A 24,623-nucleotide genomic window follows, 5' to 3' on the forward strand; every position below is an offset into this window, starting at 1 on the left:
TTGATTTTTTTTTTTTAAATGTTTATATTTGAGAGAGAGTGAGTAGGGGAGGGATGGAGAGGGAGACACAGAATCCGAAGCAGGATCCGTGCTCTGAGCAGTCAGCACAGAGCCCGATGCAGTACTCAAACTCACAAACCGTGAGATCATGACCTGAGCCGAAGTCAGATGCTCAACCAGCTGAGCCACCCAGGTGCCCCAAGAATAAGCAGGTTCTGTTGGTAAATGCAGAGGTTGTTCAGGGCTAGACTATATATAGAAGGAGACAACTGGGTCTTGAGTGACTCCTCTGCCTCTCACTCCCTTGGGTGTGTGTTAAAATTTTAACGTAATGTTTGTTTTCTGCTAAAACAAATACCATGGGAATACACGTGGATGGTGCTTCTCCATAACAGTACTGTGCCTGGTGGTCGCTACCTGGGGAATAACTGGTTTTCATTGATGTTCGTACCTTAGATCAAGCTAGTGAAGAAAAAAAACGACTTGAGGAGAAACAAAGAGCAGCCCGCAAAAACAGGTCCAAGTCGGAGGAGGATTGGAAGACGAGGTGCGTGCGGGCGTCCAGCGGGCCCCCAGGCTGTCGTGGGGGTGGGGCAGGGCGCTCCGATGCGAGGCAGCCCAGCGAGGCCTGACCCAGCCCTGCCAGTGTTCCGAGGGGGAGAGAAAAGCTGAAAGACTTGCATGGGTGACAAAAGGAAAGGGACTGTTTGGAAATGAGGCTTAGAACAGTGCCATAAGTTACTGCAGGTGAGTCGTCTACCTTCCTTGTCTGGCCAAGTCCTGCCCTTTTCATTATTATAAGAGGGAAGGTAGAATCTGATATTAACAGATTTTGGCAAGAAAATAGGTTTGGAGCCATTCTCTGACAGTACACATGAGTAAACATACAGGGCCGTTTGCTTACGTGTTTATCACATATAGACCGTGTCTTTACTCTTCCAAACACAAGGGATGAGACAGGTAATGGAAATATGATATGTAAAAAGTAACCTGGGATTCCATTCAAAAATAGAAAGTGGCCATAAAATTTCTAAGTTTTGGAAGTTTTTAAGGAGTCTCTTAGTCCCTGTATTAATAGAATCACTTGGAAACAGGAATAGAATAAAAACATTTCCTACATTTACATCACATGATAGAAACCATTGTCCCATAATTCAAAGTTATTAACTAAGTTGTAGAGCCAATATGGGCATACTTTTGCAAGTGTATCAGCAGACATTATTGATAGCCCTTTTGCATCTAATTCTTAGAACTAGACATGACCTTAGATTTCATCCAGTCTAGTGTTTTTGGACTTGGTCTGCATAAAAAGCTTTTTTGCCAATGAATGCATCAAGAGTCTGCAAATACAGAAGGTGTGGAAACATTGCGGTGGTCGGGTGAGGAGCGGGGGCAGGACCTGGGCCACCCCTTGCTGTCTCCCACCCTGTGCTCCCTAGAACTCTGTGGAATACAGTTTGGAAAGTAGCCCAGAAATCCCGTCGTCGTTCAGAAGAAAACAGATCCTGGTACCTTTCATTTAGGGGACTTGCTCACAGCACACGGCTCATGAGCCGCAGGCCTGGGATCAGAACCCCCGCCTTCATGAATCCTGTATTCATGAAAAGCTGTATTGTTGCTCTCCTGTGATCCCTTTTGAAAAGACTTGGTTCTTATTATTATTTCTAGCCTCTTTTGCAGAAAACCCCACTTTTGTACTGTAATTATTAAGTCCTTTATTTTTCTGACCATGTTTTCAGGAATACAGTATAAGCAAAAAGTCCACTAAGAAGTTTTACTGTCGCAGCCATAGCATTCAGAAAGCAATTGAGCTTCAAGACCGTTCTTTATTCGCCTGAAAGTAAAAGTAGGAGCCGCGTTTGTGGGCTACAGTTTGAGGCCTTTGTGCCACGCTCTCTCAGCATCGCAGTGCTTATATGAATACACCTTTTTAAAATGATTCTACTGACCATTTCTTTGTCCAGAGAATATGTGCTTTGAGCTCTTTTTGAGTGGCGGTGGGAAGAGTGCAGTCTCACAGACTTGATTCTTCTCAGGATCGATGATGTGTTTTTGAAAGTCGTGGTTCAGTTTGAGTAGAGGCGGGGTGGGGGCAGGGCAGCTTATAAAGGAACGTTCTCTGCTGGGTTGGAGCTAACTAGCCTTCAGAATTATCAAACCCAGAAACTTACTAAAATCTCAAATCCCTCCGTGCTAAAAGCTGGCATTCCTGCTAACACTGGCTTCACTCGAAGAGAGTACGGGCTCCCAAATGTTTGACTATAAACTATGGCTCCTGCTTATGAAAATGCCTGCTTGTAATCCTGACCTATTTTCCTAGAGGAATCCTCACTAATCAGTGTGGTACAGGGAGGGAGCGGAGGGACCAGTGAGAAATAGAGGATTTTTTAAAGGAGGGAGGCGGGTGATGTGATGAGGCCAAAAATTATCGGTGACGGTGTCTCCTGAGCATCTGAGCGTCATGTAGGATTCACATTTTATAGAATGCTGCCTTCCTGACACAGACCAAACACTATGTAGACTCAAAAATAATTGAATTGAAAGGTGGTAGCAAAGAAATCTTACCCTCCTCTTTGCTGTGACCTGTGCTGGTCTAAAACATTTGAGTTTAGGACAAATTAACCGGACTGTGTGGTTTCTGTGGGCGGGGCATGGTGATAGCAGAGGTTTCCAGATGTGAGTGCTCACAGTGAGAGCTGGCAGATGAGGGAAACTAATCCTGCGCATCAGACCATCCACTCTGAGGTGCTCAGCTCCGGGGTGGCGTGTGGACTCTGTCCTAGAGCAGGCGGGCTCCGCAGGGCACTTGCAGACATGGGCTCCGAACTGGCTTCCCCCGTGGCACGTGGCCTGAGGCGTCTGAAGTGCCTGACTTTGCTAAGCCTAACTACAAAAGTGCTTTTACTGCTTGGACTTTAGAGACCAGCAAAATTTTCAGTCTGCTTGAATAAATGTGACCCATCTTGATCGTTTAAAATTGACTTAAATTTTCCAAGTAGGAAAAAGTCCCAAAAGATGAACAGAGTTCAGATATTAACATTCTAGAAAGTGTGGTCTAACGGCATTTCCCATGTGATCCTCCAAGGAACCCACCTCATCTGAAGCAGTCTTTCTCTCAGCGTGCTTTGGGCTGCAGTAGGGGCAATAGAACATTAAGACTTACCAAACACATGTAACCTCACTTCATTAAAAAAAAATTTAGAAGCAATTTGGGAAGAATGGCACAAAGACAATTGAAACTGTTTTTCACAAATGTTACTCTGAAAACTCATATTTAGAAAATGTTATGCAAATTTAATTGTGAACCTTTTGAGCAAGTAATTTTGCTTTTCCATTAGCTGAAGAATGCTGCTACTGAATAGGTGATTTTTTTTTTTTAAAGGGGAGGAAAATGATTAGGACAGAATGATTCTGTGCAGAATTAGAAAAGACAGATCAGGTTGTTAACTCCTAGATGCCACCCAAGAATCTGCATGAGCCTGGAGAAAATGGGAGACCTAGGAAGGTGAGGACTAGTCTCTGGATTGCGTGCGGCAGAGTAGGTTGGAAAAATCACGGTCTTTAAAATCAGACTTAAGTTCGATACCAGTGACTAGCTTGGGCAAATTATTTAACTTCTCTGACATTCATTCCCCTTCTGCTTTGAGTTTAGGGGGCATTAACTCGGAATCCAGTAGCTTACCTGTTACTCTGGTGTGTTGTCAAAGTTCCTAAAAGTTTGTTTCCTTGTCCATATTCTTTAAACCTTAAAAAAAAAAAAAAAGCCTTCTGGTGGAAGATAAGGAATGCAGCTAGAGAATGAACAGTTACACAGAGAGTTTTGTTCTTATACTCCCACTAGACAGAAGGTCCTCTTCGGTTGAATACTATTGCTGAATGCTGGGGAAAACCCCATGAACCTTTTGTGTGGGATCATCCTAGCTTCTGGAATGCTACTCTTTATAGTATATAGGTGGTCTCTAAAAATCTCTGGAAATCCCGGACTCTGAGCGAAGTGGCAGGTACCCTGGATTTCCAACAGCTTCCCCATCAATCTTGTCCTTTCTTTTTAAACAGGTGGTTCCATCAAGGTCCTAATCCCTACAACGGAGCACAGGACTGGCTTTACTCGGGCAGCTACTGGGACAGAAACTACTTCAATCTGCCTGACATTTATTAAAATGCAGACAAGTCAAGGTGTTTGGCTCATCTACAAATAAGTCTTAAACCTATGTTTTTAAATATTTTCCTTGGTTTCTACTCATCTTTTAAAAAAAGAAAAAACCCGCTCGTGAGATAACTTGCATTTCACTCGAGGAAAGTAGGGCATGAAGTGCTACCGGTGAGGAGGGTCAGGAAAAATGGGTAATTTTGCTATCCAGACATACTTCTTTGGAACAACTGTTTCATAGAGGGAAGAGAAACTGAGTGGAGAACATACTTTTTTTATGGTTGCTGTTGCCATATTTACTGAAGGTTTATACCCAACTTTAGCTTTATGGAATTATATAGTAATCCCAAATCAAGTTATTTTGCATATTTTTATGCTGTCATGCTTGAATGTTTTAGCTGTAACTCTGAAATGTTTAGAACTCTTCTACACAATGTTAATGTGCTCAAATGTAGAGAAGGTTATGTCATTGTGTAAAGACTACGTTAAAAAGATGGCTTTTCTTCCAACTAATCCTCTCAATTTTACCCCTTTCCACTTCCAAAAAGAAAAAAACACCTGAATATTCAGGATACGTGTTCCTGATTTGCAAATTCTAAAGAATTAAGCTGGTAGAGACACTTTAGTGCTCTAAATTTACAATTTTCTGTAATCACGGTCTTTAGAATTAAAAGGTGTTTGAATTGAAAATTTGCATAAAATCTAGCAGTTCACAAAAATGCCCTAGAAATAGATTCTAATCACCATCATTACATAATGACAAGCCTTTTTAAATGCTTGACCTTGTGTGGCAAAGGCCACCAGAAACATGAAGTTGCACTCATGTAAGTACCAAACTCTACAAAAGGAGGTCTTGTGCATTTCAGGTTTGCAAGGCCCCCATGTACGTAAAATCTGTATGGAGACCGACTGTACAGTAGCTTTGCCCCTTTCATTGGGGTGCATTCATCTAACGGTATTTATCCACCCGACCCCAGACTGAGAGCTTGCTCCAAGGGGCTTTAGGTAGCTGCCAGTAAATTATTTTAATTGCTGTCTTGAAGTTAACAAGTGTTATAATGAAATAATCTACCTGATGCTAAATAAAGGCTTTAGAATGTTGCCCAAAGGCGTGGTTTGTTAAACTTTCAAACATACCAATGTCCACAATTTCCACAATTAATAGGGCCCGTAGTGCTAACCAGCTCAGGAGTCAGCACGGGGGATGGTTCTCTGTAAATGCAGTATTAGTGTGAGCTGCCTCCTGTACTCCCTTGCTGTGAATGTCAACCGTGGAGTTGCCAAATGGAAACACCCACCTAGGAAATATGTGAGTAGATCTGCTACTAGAGTGGGAATTTTTTCTTCTCCGGTGTAGAGAGAGTCAGAAAAGGCTATACAGGTCTGAAAAGATTTATGGCCTTTTGTAGTCAGTTGTGCTAAATTACAAAATGAGAACACAGGCTTTATGCTTGCATGAAGTTTATTGACAAATTACGCTGGGTGGCAGACTCCACCTTGAACGTTGACTCAAATGGCATCATTTCCAGCATCTGTTAGGAATATAAACAGTGAATTGTTTAATTATGAACCTGAACATGTAAAAAGAATGGCAGATCAGAAATGCGAGGTCTGTGCTCCTATCACTAAATTCTTATCTACTCAATTCTTATCTACTCAGTCACCTGTGCACTTGCAGTGACATATCCCAACATTTCCGGCTAAAAACAGCCATTTTGACGGTTCCACTAGAGGTCTACAGCGTGGGGTGATGAATAAGAAGGGCACATAGGCCCAAGATTTGATAACTGAGTCGTCTCCCTTAAATACAGTCAGTCACTGTAGTACTTGAACCTGCCTGGGAAGGAAAGCTAGCTTTTTCCCATCAGATGTTCAGTTGGAATTTCCCGCAAATTGTTCTGAGTAGCAGAACTCAGGGTTGTGTGAGTTTATCTCCTGAACTTGTCTCTGCTTCCTCGTGACCTCCCACCCTCCAGCTCTGCCTTCGGGCTTCCTACCCCACTCTCTCTCTCCTAAGGAGGTCTCACACTCCAGGTTTTCCGTGCCCTAGGCCTGGGCCTGGGCCGCGGGCTCTCTGCAAGGCCAGCTCCGTGGTCAGTTTGCATCTGGGCCTGAACACCTGCCCGGCATCTCGTTTTGTTCTCCCTCCTCCACATGGCGTAACTAACGCTGGGGGCTTGCCCTGCCGGCATATGTCAGCGAGGAGCACAGGACGTGCCATTAAGTTGTAGGTGGGTGAAGAATTTAAAGATGCTCTGCGAGTGATTCAACTGTCTTATCCACAGTTCATGCCAGTTTGGGCTCTTGGAGGTGTTCCCAGCTGCTACTATGCAAACCTGTAAGTCTGCCCTCCGAGAGGGAACAAACACCCCGCAGAGACTGGCTGCTCCACACATGGTCTCTCCCCTCGTTCTCCAGTTGCCCCAGTGCTTGCATCTTGTCTGCTCCGACCCGCCCCTTAACATTGCCAATTAGATTCTATAATTCTATGGAATCTTTTTTTTCTTATAAATCTACCCCTTTTCTACTATCCTCCAGGGACTAGATGTATTCACAGGTGAATGAGTGGATCAAGTTCATGTATTAGAAACCAAGTCCAGGTCCTCAGTGAGTCCTTCCAGAGCCCCACTGTGCTTGTAGTAGTAATCAGGGGTAATGAACTTGGAGAGAAGAACCACATCAAATTTGAGTATAGCCCAACTTCTTGCATATCTCAATTCAATTTTTATAAACACCTCAACCTCCAGGTGTTTATACACTACGGGCAAGCGAGGGTCCCTGTGCAACCGCAGGAAAATGTACCTACCAGTTTCCAGTTTCTGCTCTGCGGACATGGGCGGTAGTCACGGTTATTTCTCCAGCAATACCGTAACTTCCACAGGGAGTACGTTTGTCACCAGATCCTGAACCTTTTCTGGCTACATCTTCTACTGGGAACGCGACCGAAAGAAAAACTGGGCTTTGTGGTCTGGGGACATCTTGTCCACTTGGAGGACTACCATTCTGGGGGTTTGGGGTGGGTTTCTGGAATTTCTGATCTGCAGGAACAGCAATGGGTACTTGGACCGCAGCGTATCTCTTCAAGGCATCTGACTGAGAAACAACAGCATGTCCAGGAAGAGGTTTCCAATCCTGAGCTTCCTGAACATTCGAGCCTACTAAAATAAAAGGTGGGGCACTCGTCTTCTTGCTGTCGTCCAGCATCACGTAAGTTGGAGAAGTAACTTTCGGTGGCTGCTGCAGAAACTGTGGATCCTTAGGATTAGATAAATAGAGGGTTGCTTGGGGGAAAGGCCCAGGTGCAGGTGGCGGTGATGGGCGACTTTGTTGATTCATATCAGTTAGACAATAAAGGGTCCACATGTTAGAATATGGTGGTGGTTGTCCTGCTTCGCTTGCTGCTATGGCTATAAAAAAAAAATATTTGCAGGTGTTAAAGGTTTGGTCTCTGTATCAGGCGCTATGCACAGAAATGTCTTTATAAGTTTTCCTTGCATATAAACAACAGCTGGAGTGGTAAATATGTGCCATAAAGCATGCTAGAGAGAGGTGTAAATCATGTCCGGTAGTGCAGAAGAGTGTTCTGTCCAGGTGGAAAGTGAGAACAGTGTTGGGACAGTGGGCAGCAGAGGCACCAGTGTCGCAGCTGAAGCAGCAATCCCATCCTAAGAGCCGCTGCCAGGTGCCTGCGTTAGACGTGGCTGTCACCGTGTCGTCAGGACTTTACCAAACTCGTGGCTTTACGAAAACAATTGAAGGGCATGTGAAGCCACTGAAAAAGTGTTAATGCATCTGCAGAGTGACTTTTTCTTCACTAAGGAAGGCCGCACGGGGCATCATCTTTTGGTTACGTTGTCACTGATCTCTGGCCCTTCATAGGCACCGTCATCGCCCATTCTCATAATCTACGACTCAGAACCCCAGAGAGCACCCCTTGTAGGCAAGGCTTGAACTCCTAGGTCCCAGGTGGCAGTGCGAGGCCTGTTGGTCCCAGAGAGGTTCTTTAAGAAAAAGAGGTCTGGGGAGTGTCATCCATCTACCTAACCCCCAGGAATCTAGGATGTCAGGTTTGGCTTGCCTAATGACCATACTGTCGTGGAGAACTGAGTCACAGAAGATGGGGTGGAGGTAGGGCACCTTGCCCGGAGTGTGCTCTAATTTCACCTTGTAAGCACTGGGCCCCATGTCCCGGGTGCAGCTTTTCTTCTTCCCCAGAAAAGAAAACACTATGCACATGATTACGCTGCTACCTTTTCAGTGGCTTCAGATCCTGTCAACTCCTCCTTCTGCAAGCCAATTAAAATCAAAGACAAGCCCCATCTTCCATTTGAAATATCCTCATAGTGCTTTAGAGAGGGCGAGGCCCTGGGGAACAGGCAGTCGGGATGCCAGTACTGCTTAAGCCACGAGCGCAGTGCCCGTCCCGCGAGCTGGCTCCCAGCGCTGCCCTCCGCTTTTCAGCCGTGCAGAACCCCACCACACTGCCAGACAGAATTTGATCCCCAAACACCTGCTGTGGTAACACTTTGACTCTTCCCAGAGCCAGAATGGTAAAGTTGAGAGTGTTTCTGCAAAGGGAATGGGGGAGGTTGGCATCTGCATGGCCCATCCGTCCCTAGAGGGAGAGGGCAGGGGTGGCAGACCAAATGCCTTAATTGGACTGAGACAGGGGTCAAACTGTGGCTGTGTCATGGGAAAGCCCTGGGGAGGGCCAGCGGCCACGGAAGCGGCGGGGTGCCCGCGCCTGTCCAGGGAGCGGACGGAAGGACACCAGTTATCACAGTGGCTCCAGTGCCCAGTGGTCTTCTGTGCTCTCCCGTGTGACAGAACTTCGGCCTGACCCGTCCTCTCTGTCCAGCTCCAAAGCCGCCCCCTCGGCTGCAGAAGCCCCCAGCCAGGGAGCCGGGGCCTGGCCAGCTCCCCACACCCGTTTGCAGAGCTCTCCTGCTGCTGGGCGAAAGCAGGGGCAACACACCACCATTTCTCTTACGGGCCACGGGCTGCAGCCTCCGGAAGGCGTTGTGGAGTTGGGTTTTACATTCACGAGGGAGGAATTTCTGACACCACAGCAGTTACCACATACTTCATGCCTGACAGCTGGCCCTTAAGGTTTTTCACTGTATGCGCTGCATCCAAAAGTGCTGGGTGAGCAAACGTTGAGGCCAAGCTTTGGTGATGTCACTTTAAAATCACTCATCTCGTAAGAGTAAAATCTCAAATTCGACAAAGCCTTTACATAGGTTTGCCATTTTAAAAACTATTTAATAAGAGTCTTCTGACCGATCTATAGGGAGCCTACCTAGTGGTTACCTGAAATACAGATGTTACTGAAATGTAATTGTTAATTTTGCCATATCTGATTTTCTTACCTGGCTCGAGCAAACCTTGTTCGGGTGCTGCTTCCCGTTCTGGTTCGATTTCTGGCTCAGTAAGACCTTCTGGAACAGGAGGGGGGGGACCACCAGATGACCTTACAGATGCACCCAAAGTCACTGCTTTGGCAGAGTCCCCAGAGAGCGCACGTTTGACCTCCGTCTCCTGGGCGGCCGAGTTCTCCCCGGGTTCCTCCTGCCCAGGAGTGCCAGCGACCAGGGCAGTGAGCTCCATCTCAAGGGGCAGAGACTTTTCAGAGCCTACTGCTTTGGTAGAGCCCTCTGCATCCTGGAGGGGCGCAGGCTGACCTTGAAGAGAGGCGTCGGAGTGCAGAACTGCTTCTGCCTCCGTTTGCACCGAGGAGTATTCTGCATCCTCCTCTGGCTGTGCGTGTTCTATGGCACCTACGGCTTTGCTGGAGCCGTTCTCGAGCGCTACAGGAATGGGACTCACAGGTGGTGACTGCTCATTAACGACAGCAACACGATCAGTGAAAGGGATAACTATGTGTTCTGGTATTTGCTCGACATAAGTGACTCCTTCGGTCACAGGCTCATCGTTATAGATAGAGGATATATGAACGAATGAGGTGACCTCAATCTCAGCCTGTAAAGGGACCTTAGGAGCTTGATCATAAACAGGAGGGTCTTGTTCATCCTGCAAGGGGAAGGAGGAAGCCGTTGATGGCTCAGCTGCATCGTCTTTAGGCTTAGAACCCAAATCTACATGGACAGATGTTTGGCTTAGAACCTGCAGGGCCCCCACCTCTGCAGAATACCCAGCGGGAGTGGCCGCCGCGGCACCGTGGACAGCCTCTGAGCTCTGCGCCTCCTCGGAAAACACAGGCATACTGGTCGCCACATCCACCATTAACACGTCAGATTGATCAGAATGAACAGACGCAACGTTACCTAACATCTGAGCGGCAAACTGAGCTGGGTCAGCTGGGACATATGCAAACTCCACGGAGGCAGCTGCCGGAGCCGGTGACGAGGGTGGGCTCAGGGCCTTAGGGGTAGGGGGCTTCGAACTGGAGCCTTGAGCAGCCCCGGTCGTCTCCTCGGGCTCTGGGAGCAGCTCAGCGTGAACTGATGGGAACTGAGTGGTTTTGTTGATAAACAGTGGTCCAGCTATATTGTCCTCCTCCGTGTCCGTAGATTTTTCCATCCGTGTAGGTTCTTGGGGAATTATAGGTGTTTCTACCGGTTCTTTTACACATTGTGGTTTCTTCTCTTGTGTCGTTCCTTCTGACCATCTCTCTACTAAAAAACAGCCAGATGGGTTAATAAGCATACATCCCCCTCCCAATTTTAAAGCAGTAACAGAACTTTCAAATGTCAGTACGTATCCAAGTACGGAAGAGTTTTGCTTTATTTCCCAACACTGGCAATTTCATGTGGGTAATGAAACTTCCCTGTCCTTTGTCCACTCAAAACATCCCTCAGTTCATCTCCTCAGGACTAAGTGACCCTGAGTAGCACAGTGACAAAACACTTAATCAGACACCACCTTCATTCAGCTGGCCAGCATCAGGGGGAAAGACCATAACTCTGCCTAGAATTCAGCCAAAAACCTCCATAGGAAGAAACTCCTGGTCTAAACTTCTACACAAAACCCAAGGGGGGGGGGGGGGCAAGCTTTCAACCTGAGCAGTAAGTGAGCTCATCTTCAGCTGATACAATAGCTTATTCATGAAACAAATGCTGTCATAATAAAGGCATTCCTCAATTTAAGAAAATTCGTATATAAAATTTAACAAGGAATTGGAAAACTTGGGGACTACAGGACACTTACACATTAGGAAATGTCATCTAGTCTAAGCTAAAAATGGTAGCACTTGCTAGCGACATGTGATAATGTGGCCAAAGTCATACTGACTCAGACGAGAGGGGAAGAGAATTTTGGATCCAGAAGCGTGGACTCCGTGAGTTCCCGGGCATGAAGAAACTCCCATGGTGTGGGAGGCCGAGAGAGCTGATGACATACTGAAACTCCTAGGACTGGAAAACTGCTGTGAACCCCTTTCCTCAGCTCAGCATCGGTCTGCCGCCCGCCCTGTCCTTCCTCAGTGCACGCTTTCACATCTGCTTGCTGTCCTAAGGATTCTCTCTGGAAAACCCTTCCCTGATACCGCAATGCTCCCTGCAGGAAAAGCACCAAGTATATTTCAGTTTTGTTCTTACTCCTCCCACAAGATTTATTGTTCTTTGGCTGTGACGTTCCTGGGGTCACAACTGCACGGCCAGTTTCACAAGTCTCTTCACCTCGGCTGGGCCCAGCCGCCCCGACCCCCAGCAGCACATCACTTCTCCAACCCCCCACGCAGCCGCCAGTCTCCGCATAGCTCCTCCCAGCCAAGCCCCCAAGCCGCCCTCCACCCGCTGGCTCTGGAGCTCGCCAGCAACCCAAAGGAAAGGGCTTTGCACACTTCTGGGGGGATCCTTCTCTGCAAACAGCCCCTCTCAGATACTTTGCTGTTCGAACCCCAGACATTAGTAGCCCTGAACTCTGCTTCTCCATTTCTTCTTCCCAGGGACACTTGCACTCTCTCCGCTTGGCCTCACTTTCCCTGTGCAAGAATTTGAAAAATGCTGTGAGGGTAAATGAGGGGCTCACTTTCTGTGAATCCTTTCGCCTGAGAATCCAGGCCCTGGCCTTAGTTTTGTACAGCTTCTCCAGCTTTATGGCTGTTGATGATAGGAGGCGAGGTGTGATTCCAGCCCCTCTCCCTCAGAGCCAAAAGTGAAGTCTCTCCTGCACTGACTCTCACAGAGCACAGCATCTGCCAGCAGGTAGGGATTTACATATTTGTTACACAAAATCATGAATTGGGCATTAAGGATATGGAGGACTTGAAAGGTGCAAAGGAACTCCTGGAGAGAGGCGCAGCACAAAGCAAACACCAGGAGACAAGCTGTCTGGTGCCAGATGGGGGCGAGGCCTGCAAAGGCAGGATGGAGGCAGGAGGCAGGAAGTTGCATGTGCATTCAGGGTCCTGTAACAGGATCAAGATTTACAAATTGTGACAGACTTGTCAGAAAGCGTTACTTTCTCTGCATTAAAATGCTCATTTCCAAATGGCAAAATTTACTTGATCTAGGTTAAAAATATTTATCTCTTCTAGTTTAATAGTCTCTTTTGGTTACTTGGTTAATTCAATCTTTCAGAGTATTGCTCTTTTATCGAAGGTTCTCCCACTTCTAAAGAGGGAATGTGAACGTGAGTGTCAGCTCTGGCTCTCACCCATGTTGCCTTCTCCTGCCACCTGTCTGTCATCGCTGGTGGAGGCACAGCACCTAATGCCGGTGCCCTGAGTGTTGTCTCTGACTGTGCTGTACTTGCTGAAGTATTCCCACCCTGTGGGAAATGTGGCCTGTCACTTCACTCCAGGCCTGGGAGAGCCTTTCCCGATTCAGTCCTCTAGAGCATCTGAAGCCCAGCCGCCAGGGTTATTCAGTCCCAGCTTGGATAAGCTGTGCTATAGCTCTCTGGCGACGGGTTGAATAACTGCGCTTTCCCAGCCCGAGGCCCTGCGATTTCAGCTCTCTGGGACCATCAAAACACATCTGGACCGACTAAAAACCACATGTGGGGTGCTGGGGCCCAGAAACCTCAGGCCCATCTGAGAAAGACTCCATTAGTTCTAATCTACTGCTTCAAATAGAATTCTTTTTATTCAACAAATACTTACCAGATGTCCGATCTTGACAATTACTGAGGAGGTGCTGAACAGAGCAGAGGTTATGTTAAACAATGCTCCTCACACCGCTTCTCCAAGAGGCAGCCAGGAAAGCAAAGAGCAAGGCTTTTGTTCAAGTTGTAGGGAATTCCAATCAGATTCCCTCCTGATAACCGCTCTCCATCTCAGCTGGCACTAGTTACACACACCCTAGTACCACAGCCCCATTGCCAGGAAGGACTTCTCATTTCCCTTCCCTTTGCAGCACAAGAAGAGCTTATATCCTATCGTTATTCCCCTTCCCCGGCCCCTCCATGGCATATATAAAACCTTGGGGGCACCTGGGTGGCTCAGTCAGTTAAGCGTCTGACTTCAGCTCAGGTCATGATCTCATGGTTTGTGGGTTTGAGCCTCATGTCAGGCTTTGTGCTGACAGCTCAGAGCCTGGAGCCTGCTTCAGATTCTGTGTCTTCCTTTCTCTCTGCCCCTCCCCCTCACGCTCATGCTCTCGCTCTCAAAAATAATAAACAGTTAAAACATATAAATAAAAACTTGATTCTGGTAGCTTTGGCTCTTAAATTAAAACTCCACTCTAAAAATTCCAAGATCTTCTCTCAACAAAACAGTCTCCTGCAGGGGCGCCTGGGCGGCTCAGGTCATGATCTCACAATTCATGAGTTGGAGCCCCGCATCGGGCTCTGTGCCTGGAGACTACTTCAGATTCTGCGTCTCCCTCACTCTCTGCCTCTCAAAAATGGATAAAAGTTTTTTAAAAATATATTGAAACAAAAAAAAAAAAAAAAAAAAAAAACAGGCTCCTAAAAAACTCCAAGGTGTTAAGCTTTCTTACGATGAACTTTGGAAACTCCATACTGAGTAACGACTTCCTACTCCAGCTATTTTCACCTTTTCTCCTAAAGCAAATGAATGCTTCACTGGGTGGAAATGAAAGGAGCAAACAGGAACAATCAGAGGCTGTCTGAAATCAATGTACACTAGTTTAGTATTTTTCAAAAATACCCCCACGACACTGGAGAGTTTGGGTTTTGTGAATAGGGAGCTATCAAAGTTCCTGGATAGCAGAGAGACACATTTCTAAGGTCCAAGATGCTCTTCCTTCATGTACTTATTCTTGTGTCCTGGCGTCCCTGTCCTGACTCTCCTGGTGTTGCCATATCTGCTTCCTCTCTCAATCCTAACCCTCTCTTTCGGCCCCTCGTCTGATCATCTGACCCCAACGCTTGACTATATCAATGGACTCAATTATTTGTTTGCCTTCTGTCATATGGACTAGTCCCCCAACTGATTAATCTTACTACAGTGGAAAAGCATAAAAGACCCAAGCCCCTCAGCTGCAAAATCACCACCACATAATCAGGTGAACCCTTTTAAACTTAATGAAATTCTTGGTACAAATTACCACCCTGTCTAAACAAATCCAAGACTGAGAGATAAAACTCATGACTTGAGCTGAAGTCAGGAGTTAGGTGCTTAACCAACATGGACATCCCAATTTTTAGTTTAATTCTTATGCCAAAACACCCAAGTTTTGGCAAAACACCCATCCATGGTTAGGGATTCAGTACAGCCTTACTTGAAAAAAATGCCCAGGTAAGTACAGAGTAAGCATGAGAGCTTCACAAAATTTAGTATAGACTTCCTTGAAATTTATATATTTCTCATTTACTTAATAAGAGAATAGCTATACAGGTATATGTAACCAACTATGAAAATAATGCATGAAAATAGAATTTGGCATAAGAATTAAACTAAAAATGGGGGTGCCCAGGTTGGTTAAGCACCTTGCTCCTGACTTCAGCTCAGGTCATGATCTCACTGTTTCATGAGTTTGAGCCCAGCATTGGGCTCTGTGGTAACAGCACAGAGCCTCCTTGGGATTCTCTCTCCCTCTTTCTCTCTCTGCCCTTCCTCTGCTCAAACTATCTCTGTCTCTGTCAAAAATAAATAAACGTAAAACAATTAAAAGGAAGAATTAAACTAAAAGCTTTAAAAATATTTAATATGAATAAGTAACTCAAGACAACATGTAATGATATGCATAATGTAATGATATGCATAACTGCTACGGTGCTGCATAGAAATTGAAATTGGGCCCAAAGATCAACAACAGTGCATGCCAGTAATTACTATTCTATGGCCAAGCCAAGAATGTTCAGGATTACTAAGAAAAGTTAACAGGTTAATGCAGCTGGGGACTTAGGTGAGCTAGGCCTTCTTGGTTCTTCAGAAGAGTTCGTTATTTCCTGCCTCTGCTGGAAAGCAGAACAGAGCTGATACCAGAAACTGGACTGAATCGAGCTTCGGGGATGGAAGGCGATAGTGGTGTTGAGATGGCAGTTGCCACTCTGAACAGGAAAGCACTGCCCTCCCTCCCCGCTGAGTGCTGAAAAAATGAGAACTAGCACAGTCTGGCTCCAGGGTCTACACAAGATCACGGGGGAAGAAGTGAAAGAGCAGGAGATACTGTAGGGAAATGGAGCTGAAATGCCTCTCTCTTCACTCTTTCAGTTCAAGAATTTCAAGGTTTTCCAGATGGATCCTAGGATGCTCTTTACTGTAGAAACAGCATAAGTTATGCTTCTAGGAAGATCTCAGTTTAAGTTCTAACTCCACCAATTACTTAATATTTAGAAGCTTACAAGTTATGTAATCACATCCAAGTACCAGCTTTCTCAAGTAAAATTGCAATGATGTTGCCTACTTGTAAAATTGTCTTAATTAACAAAATATATATTGTAAATACCTAGGACAAAACAGGTACACCTCATTTTATCACACTTTATTTCACACCTTATTTCACTTTGCAAGTATTGCAGTTTTTACAAACTCCAGGCTCATGGCAACCCTATGTTAAGCAAGGTCACTGGCTGTTCCTCCAGTGCTCTTCCTCCCCTGGGACCTCCCTGGTTCCCTAGACACAACAGTATTGAAATTAGGCCATTTGGTAACCTTACAATTGCCTCTAAGTGCTCAAGTGAAAGAGTCTCATCTCTCTCACTTGAAATCAAAAGCTAGAAAATGATTAAGCTTAGTGAGGAAGGCACGGTGACAGTTGAGATAGGCTTAAAGCTGGGCCTCTTATGCCAACAAGTTAGCCAAGCAGTGAATGCAAAGTCAAGTTCTTAAAGGAAATTGAAAGTGCTACACCAGTGAACACATAAACAGTACGAAAGCAAAACAGTCTTATTGCTGATAGAATGTTTTAGTGCTCTAGATAGAAGATCCAACCAGCCACAACATTCCCTTAAACCAAAAGCCTAATCCAGAGCAAAATCCTAACACTCTTCAATTCTGTCAAGGCTGAGAGAGGTGAGGAAGCTGCAGAAGAAAACTCTGAAGCTCACTTGGTGGTTCATGAGGCTTAAGGAAAGACACCGTCTCCGTAACATCGAAGTGCAGGGCGAAACAGCAAGTTATCCAGGGGATCTAGCTAAGATCGTTACTGAAAGTGGCTACACTAAACAGGCTTTCAATGTAGATGAGACTTTCTTATATTAGAAGATGCTGTCTAGGACTTCCATGGCTAGAGAAAAGTCAGTGCCTGCCTCCAAAGCTCCAAAGGACAATCTGACTGTCTTGTTAGGGGCTACTGCAGCTGGTGACTTTAAGTTGAAGCCAATGCTCTTTTCCCATTCTGAAAATCCTAGGGCTCTTAAGAATTATGCTAAATCTACTGGGCATGGGCTCTATAAGTGGGACAACAAAGCCTGGTAACAGCACATCTGTTGATACTATGGTTTACTGAATATTTTATTTTTATTAAATAATTTTTTAATGTTTATTTTTGAGAGAGAGACAGAACATGAGAAGGGGAGGGTCAGAGAGAGAGAGAGAATCTGAAGCAGGCTCCAGGGTTTGAGCTGTCAGCACAGAGCCCAATGCGGGGCTCAAACTCATGGACCGTGAGATCATGACCTGAGCTGAAATCCCATGCTTAACTGACTAAGCCACCCAAGCACCCCAGTTTACTGGATAAACTCTGAGCCCAGCGTTGAGACCTACCACTCAAAGAAAAACATTCCTTTCAAAATATTACTGCTCAGGGACAATGCACCTGGTCATCCAAGAGCTCTGATGGAAGCGTACAATGAGGTGAATGTGGTTTTCATACCTGCTAATACATCGATACTGCAGTCCATGCATCAAGAAGTAATTTCAACTTTCAAGTCTCATTGTTTAAGAAGTACATTTTGTAAGGCTATCGTTGCAAAAGCTAATGATTCCTCTTGATGGATCTGGGCAAAGTCAGTCGAAAACCTTTGGAAAGGAGTCACCATTCTAGATGCCATAAAAACATTCATGATTTAGGGTACCTGGGTGGCTCAGGCGGTTGAGCGTCTGACTTCAGCTCAGGTCATGATCTCATGGTTTGTGGGTTCAAGCCCCATGTCAGGCTCTGTGCTGACAGCTCAGACCCTGGAGCCTGTTTCAGATTCTGTGTCTCCCTCTCACTCTGCGCCTCCCCCATTCATGCTCTGCTTCTCTATGTCTCAATAATAAATAAACATTAAAAAAATTTTTTTAAATTCATGATTCATGGGACTAGGTCAAAATATCCACATCAAAAGGCATCTGGAAGAAGTTAATTCCAAAGTCATGGATGATTTTGAGGTGTTCAAGACTTCACTGCAGATGGGATGGAAGTAACAAGAGAACCAGAATTACAAGTGGAGCCTGAAGAGGGGACTGAATTGCTGCAGTCCCATGACAACACCTGAGCAGGGGAAGAGTTGCTCCTTATGATGAGCAAAGAACCACAATCCTGGTGAAGACTGTTGAAAGAATTTAGAATACTCTATAAACTTAGTTGATCAAGCAGCACAGGGTTTGGGAAGATTGACTCTAATTTGAAAGAAGTTCTACTGTGGATAAAACACAAATAGCTTCACATGCCATAGAGAAGACATTCTTGAAGAGTCCATCCATGTGGCAAACTTCATTGTCGTCTTATTTTAAGAAATTGCTACAGATGCCCCAGCTTTCCGGAACCACCACCCTGATCAGTCAGCAGCCATCAACATCAAGGCATCTCTCTGGAAGCTCAGAAGGTACTTTTCTTTTTTTCTTTTTTTAGCAATAAGTTTTTTAATTAAAGTATGCACACCGTTTTTTCTAAGACATAATGCTATTGTACACTTAATAGGCTACAGTATAGTATAAAACATAACTTTTTATACATACTGTGAAACCAGAAAAGTTCATTTGACTGGCTTTATTACAATATTTGCTTTATTTTTTTGTGGTGCTTTATTATGGTGGTATGGAACTGAACCCACAATATCTTCAAGGTCTGCCTGTACTCAATAATTCCATTCCTTTTTCCTTTCTTTTCCTACCATATACTACTAAGTGGTAGAACCTAAGAGACAACTCTTTTGCCTTAAAATATCAGCTGAGTTTCGAAAATCCCCCCAGTTAATGATTCCTATTAATGAAGAAACTCTCCTGAGAGACTGAAAAATTGGGGCACTTTCACGGATTCATGTGGTAGTGAGATCTGTTTCATCAAATTGCAGAAAAACACGAAGGGGATCTAAGAAAGTGTCTCAAAGCATGAACTGCTTTGGAAATGGGCATATATGGGTGAAATGCCACCGTGGAGGCCTGGACAGAGTCAGGGACCATCCTAAAGGTCCTAGGCTCTGGAAAACAGTGAAATGGTGAAAGACAACAGAGAAGTGAGAAAGTGTGCTTTGTATCCGGTTCTTTTCCTCCTCCCTCTCCCATCATCTCAGTTTGGATGCATTTTTAAAGGCACTGGGGAGATGGGTGAACACTGCTGGTCCTATAAAGAAGGCTACCAAAATGGGCCTCCTTCCAAGAAAAATCCAGGATGAAGTGTTCAAATAAAACAGTACATGCAGGGATGTACTCTAGACATAAAAACAAATGTCTTTCACAATCACATCTGATAGTTGGGAGATGAATGGAGACCAATGCATTAGGGATGGGAGTTAGCCTTTGCCCCACATCAGCAAGTGCTAATACCCACTACTGCCTTGAGGATGACCTAGCCTCATGCTGAAGAGACTGAAAAACAAGAGTAAGAGTCAGTTGACATAAACCCCAAAGAATGGTCCATATTTCCATATTACACATCACTGAAAGCTTGGGAGAGTTACAGTCCTTGGGATCAACAGAGCAGTAGGATCCACAGAAGGGAAGTCTGTTTAGAGGAAAAGGTGCCACTCGTTCTACCTATAATTTTATTGGACAGAACCCAACAATCATGCAGCCAAATGTACTTGGCACTCCCACAGGAATTGCATTTGGGGAATTAAACCAGTTAGAAGATAAAAGGATGTCATTCAGGGGAGGAAACAGCCTACCAAGCGGAAACTGTCTGTATATCCCTAGATAGTCCCCCTTTAGCCCAGAGTGATGCTTTCCTGGATATAGAGGACTCATGCAGTCTCTAGGGTGGAACATAAGTTAATGGACACTGTTTACCATTAAGAAATCAATTGGCATAAAAATGAAAGGCAGAAAAATGACCCAAATTGCTATTAGTAACAATGAACTCAGTATATTTTCTGCTCATATCTTCATGTTACCTTCCCATCTCCCCAGTAATCTAGAACAAGCAATGTTCATTTCTATTCTACTACTGAAGAGCAGTCTATGGCTACAGCTGTACTGTGAGCTGAGTTTTAGGATTATCTGTAGGTTGTGTCCATTTCCTTGGCATCTATAGTTACTGGAGGAGAAAAGTATCATTCATTTCCCTCTCTTTACCTCTATCCAAAGTACAGCTGTTCCATTGGTTCAGTCTATTAATTAAGGTAAACCACATTAATTTAGTCCACTTCTAAGTTGAATGGTGGATAAGTTCTTCAGTACACAAATTTGCCTCAAACGCTACCAGTCAGGGGCGCCTGGGTGGCTCAGATGGTTGAGCATCTGACTTCGGCTCAGGTCATGATCTCACAGTTCGGGCTCTGTGCAGACAGCTCAGACCCTGGAGCCTACTTCAGATACTGTGTCTCCCTCTCTCTCTGCCCCTCCCCTGCTTGCTCTCTGTCTCTCTCTCTCTCAAAAATAAACCACATTTTTAAAAAATGAGGAGAAAAAAAGGCTACCAGTTACTTACCTCCCACCATAAAGACTTACTGACTTTATCACCATTCTCACCTATAGGAAGCCTGCAAATCCCAATCCTCTCAAACACAGCTCCTGGTATAGAGGGCACTAGTAAGTAAAAAGCCTGTAATTACCTTCACTCTTGGGAAAGGAGCCTCATAGGGAAGGGGAGATTTGTTTGTTCTAGCACTTGTATGTCCTGCTGGTGGTAAGCAAATCCCAGACCTCTGTCTCATGGTAAGCTAGGAATGCCATCAGTACCCTGCAGGGAGCAGCCAGTCTAGATAGTGAAATATTCCTGAACCTTGACTCTCCTGCCCCTTCAAATGCTGACTCTTGCTAGTCTTAGTCTTGTTTTCTGTTTTGGGTCTTTCCCTGCAGTCTTTACCTGTTTTGGGTCTTTCCCTTTGGGTCAAATCCTCATGATTTTTACATTTTCCTAGGTCCTACTCCTGACTTCTCCCTATATTCACTATGTTATCTATTGGCATCACCAAACTGGTAGAGTATTAAAAGTGGCTTAAACTCACTGACCGTACCTTTTCTTTCTCTAGTCATTCCAAAATGTTGGCCAGCCAATACAGCAAAAATTACTTCGTTATTTCCCTCCCTGACCATGAGTCTCCCATTTTCTCCACAAAATTCTGCCAAAAGCTTCTTCTTACCATTCTTCTAGACATGTGTCCCTGTCCTTGGGATGGCCCTTTTGCTTTTGGTGATCTGCCCAAACTTTCACCATGTAAACTATGCCTTTCTCCCATCTGACTTTCCTCAGTGCTGCTCTGTCAATGCAGTTTCATGCCGTCACATTCATGCCTTTGACATTTATACACATACACATAAAAAACTTCTTCTTTTCAAAGCAGGTATACAGCACTGTCGCAGAGATGAGCTGGAAGACTACTTTCTAAGAAAAACTAGGAACAGAAAAGATGGTCAGAAGCACCTAACTGATCTCTTGCCCTCCAAATGAACTGCGGTTAACCTATCATAGGGAACAAGAAAGAAAAAGGATGTTTTTTTCTTAATGAAAAAATCTTCCAAGAAGAGTGTTTATACAACTTCCCTAAGTAGTACATCTATTACTACAACATCCAGTTTTCTTCAAAGTTCACTGTATTTCATTAAAGACAGGAGCCATTGGGAAGGATCTGAGTCACAGTTTATACACCCTGTTCTAGGTCTCATTTTACCAAATGGTTTGCAGAAGATGGGTGTTACCTATTTTTGTCTTTTATTAAAATCCTCCAAAATCTCAGTCTCCAGATTTAAAAAAAAAAATGGATCCAATAATAAAAATGAAACAGTGTGATGATTTAAACAAGCATCAGTGTGATTAAGCAAAATATTTATGGGCATCATGCTTAAGCTTGAATGTATGCTAGCAATGACGCATGATTTATAACGAGTATTATTAAACTGTTACTACTTGTGGTACTTACCTTTAATCTGATGAAAGTGTTTAACAAGATCTTTTATATCCAGAGAAGTATTCCCTGAAGGAAAAAAATGCAAGAAATTAGATACATCAAACTCCCAATTTAAAATGCATTCCTTTTCAAAGAAACAAATAGATAATCCCAAGGAAAAACCAACCTTCTCTAAACACAATGAGTTCTTTAAAATAAACCGCTGCAAACTGGGTGATGTTTGGCGGGTTAGTTTTGAGAATGGCTCTGCTAACTCCCTCCAGCAGAGTCTTGAGGCCATAAGGTACGACAAGTCTGGGCTTTGAAGAAATCATTTGTGCAGGATGTCTGTAATCTCAACTATAATAAAGAAAAACAAGGTCTTACAAAGAATATAGGATAGTTTCTGACAACAAATCAGTCTCCTATAGAAATTATTAGCTTCAGTTCTAATCTCCAGGCATTTATTCTAGCAAAGTGAGCTAATTCTTAATGGTAGCATGTGCACCTGCATACACACAGTCAATAGCTTATTATGTGCAGATGAGCAATATAGTAAGTACTATTAAACCCCTGGGGAAAGCCCTGGCAAGAACTCCAGGATGACAGTAAAAACAAAGAACCAACCAAACAAGATTTGTTTCTGTAAAACTTAGTAAATATTTTGTGCAGTAGAATTTCAAGAAAGATAAATTAAGCTCATGTATCTGTGTGTAAACAACATCCTTCGAAGCTACATGGGCACTGGCTTTTTCTTTTTTGTACCTTCATCAAACAGAATTGTAAAATAGAGTTTCTATAAGAAAACATCTTTTCCCTCATTTTTCTAAATATATCCCTGGACACGTTGATCATCCTTCAGTATACAATTTTTACCCTTGTAGTATCACACCACCCACTACCATATGCACCACTCTCTTTTCTCCTATCCTCCCTTAACCTCTGCCCTAGATTTCCCCTCTCCCCCTTCTCCCTCCTTTCTGGATTTTAAGTGGTACCAAGGGTATTGCATAGTCTAACCTGTAATTCTCAAGAGCTTCTGAGATTGCCATTCTAAGCTGTGTGTGTGTGTGTGTGTGTGTGTGTGTGTGTGTGTGTGTGTGTGTGTGTACGCGCGCCTGTGTGCATGCGCACATGCGCTGTTTCACAGAAGGTTTCAGAAGGTTTATAAGTATGTGTAAAGAACAAAAGTAACTATTTAAGGAAAGGAGTTCGGTGGTTAAGGGAAAAATTATGGTAGGAAAGATACGATGAAGCCATAGGTAAGGTTAGGATGTCCATACAAGCTGAGACTCCTACACCTTGATGGCATGCAGTGTCATATCAGCTCCTGAGCTACCAGGCAGCCATCACAAAATAGGAAACAGTTGGTTAAATGATTCATGTTTCCAAGATTAAAAAAAAAAAAAAAAAGTTGCCTGGGAGACTCACAGGTATTCCAAACAATGAGCCCCAGGAGAAATTTCTCCCACAGGTCCTCATAAAGGGAAGAATAGTGTGATATGATGAATCATGTCAATATCCCTACAGTTGAGAGTAATGAGTTTCATAGAACTGAGTTGCACAGGTTTTACAGAAGGAGCCAACCTCTAATAAAAAGTAACGTGTTATAGCAAATTTTGAATATTTAAAAGCACATTTCGTCTTCCCAAAGGTCAGGGGGAAAAACTGAATATTGGTCAAAGCAAATCTTTCTAAACTAAGTGTATTGAATCCTTTAATGAAAGCCTACTCTCAGAGTGTAAGTCAACTTGACCTTTACTGAATTAAGCCATGTGTAAAAAAACCACTAGTGCACAAAACAAAAAATAAAAATGCCAGTGCAGCTTTGGCAGGGTATATGCTAAACGTTAAGGGACGTAGGCAGTAACTGTACGCATGATCCACAGATATACTTACGGTATTTTTGTGTGCGTGTGTACATAATTTTTTTCTTAAGTACACATTTTGCCCCCCAGTGTGAGTAGGTTAAGTCACGTTTGGAAAAGTGGCTTACCAGTGTCCATGACGGAGCTACCCAAACACCCTCTCCGTAGGCGGTTAGCAGTTGAAGCTACCAACCGTGGACCTAACGGCCGTACAGGGATCCTACAGGTTCTCAGCCCAGGCGGTATGCCGCGCCCCCAGCCACACCACACTCTGGGAAGGTGCGAGGCCTTTCAGGGTCCCCGGACCTGGGACGCTGGGCGTCCTACAACACAGCCCCCCATGCGAACTGTCCTGAGGAAGCTGAGAAATACTGCGACACCAAAGCAGGACCAGTTACACACACACACACACACACACACACACACACACACGAGTGCTTAAAAAACGACCGCTTCTCAGATCTCTCCTTTAAAGAATATCTGTCCAAAACCACTTTTACGGCCCCGCCCCGTGCCGAACTGCGAGCTTCCATTTTACCCACTCCCCCAAGGCTAACGCCTGAGCAGGACAACGGTGCTATAGGCTGAGGACGCGCGAGTGTGGACTTCGGAGCCACGGGAACCGTCAACAACGCACACCACTCTCTCAAGACCTCCGCTGGGGTCTGTTTGGTGGGAAGGGCAGGGAAATGGAGAGCGGGCGTCCCAGTTCCGCGCCCAGTTCAGGAGGCGCAGGTGGCAGAGCCGCCGCCAGGACTCCGGAGCTCTGCCACACCCACCGGTGTGAGCCTGCCCTTCCCCAGGGTACTCCCACACTCCTAGGGCCCGCCGCATGAGGCGCCCCGAGGGCGTAACTGCCTCTGGGGCCGCTGGGCCGAGGGCCTTTTTCCCCACACTCGCCCCACCTTTTCCTTCCCGGCTACGCTCTAAAGAGCTTCCTCGTTGCCCCCTTGCCGGCGGCTCCTGAAGGACCCTGGGCTCGGGGCGGGGCATTTATAGCCCTGCGGACGTCAGGGCACGTCAGGGCGTGCGTCACAAAGTCC

At 44.9% G+C, this 24,623-nt stretch overlaps 2 protein-coding genes across 10 annotated transcripts in view; one reads left to right on the forward strand and one right to left on the reverse strand.

Annotated features, from left to right (window-relative positions):
* OSBPL1A (oxysterol binding protein like 1A) overlaps positions 1-5,252 on the forward strand; it is a 239,018-nt gene extending 233,766 nt beyond the window's left edge. For all 7 annotated transcript variants that reach the window (XM_039217817.1, XM_039217808.1, XM_039217802.1 and 4 more), the window contains 2 exons: positions 457-547; positions 4,057-5,252. In XM_039217817.1, coding sequence (XP_039073748.1) covers positions 457-547; positions 4,057-4,159 — 194 coding nt within the window. In that variant the 3' untranslated portion in view covers positions 4,160-5,252. The remainder of the gene's footprint in view (positions 1-456; positions 548-4,056) is intronic.
* Positions 5,253-5,594: 342 nt separating this feature from the next.
* On the reverse strand, positions 5,595-24,566 carry CABYR (calcium binding tyrosine phosphorylation regulated). Of its 3 annotated transcripts, none has more exons than XM_039218180.1 (6): positions 24,486-24,566; positions 21,900-22,072; positions 21,746-21,799; positions 10,435-10,785; positions 6,957-7,557; positions 5,595-5,682 (listed from the first exon to the last, which is right to left on the reverse strand). In XM_039218180.1, coding segments are annotated over exons 2-6 (1,155 nt in total). In that variant the 5' UTR covers positions 22,048-22,072; positions 24,486-24,566; the 3' UTR covers positions 5,595-5,681. The 3 variants fall into 3 exon arrangements, with proteins under 3 accessions (XP_039074111.1, XP_039074098.1, XP_039074103.1); XM_039218167.1 differs by having other exon boundaries at positions 9,520-10,785; XM_039218172.1 differs by lacking the exon at positions 6,957-7,557 and having other exon boundaries at positions 9,520-10,785.
* Between the last annotated feature and the right edge of the window lie 57 nt (positions 24,567-24,623).

This window comes from Hyaena hyaena, unplaced genomic scaffold (assembly GCF_003009895.1).
Source record: "Hyaena hyaena isolate Hyena2069 unplaced genomic scaffold, ASM300989v1 scaffold_14, whole genome shotgun sequence".
Classification (NCBI taxonomy): Eukaryota; Metazoa; Chordata; class Mammalia; order Carnivora; family Hyaenidae; genus Hyaena; species Hyaena hyaena.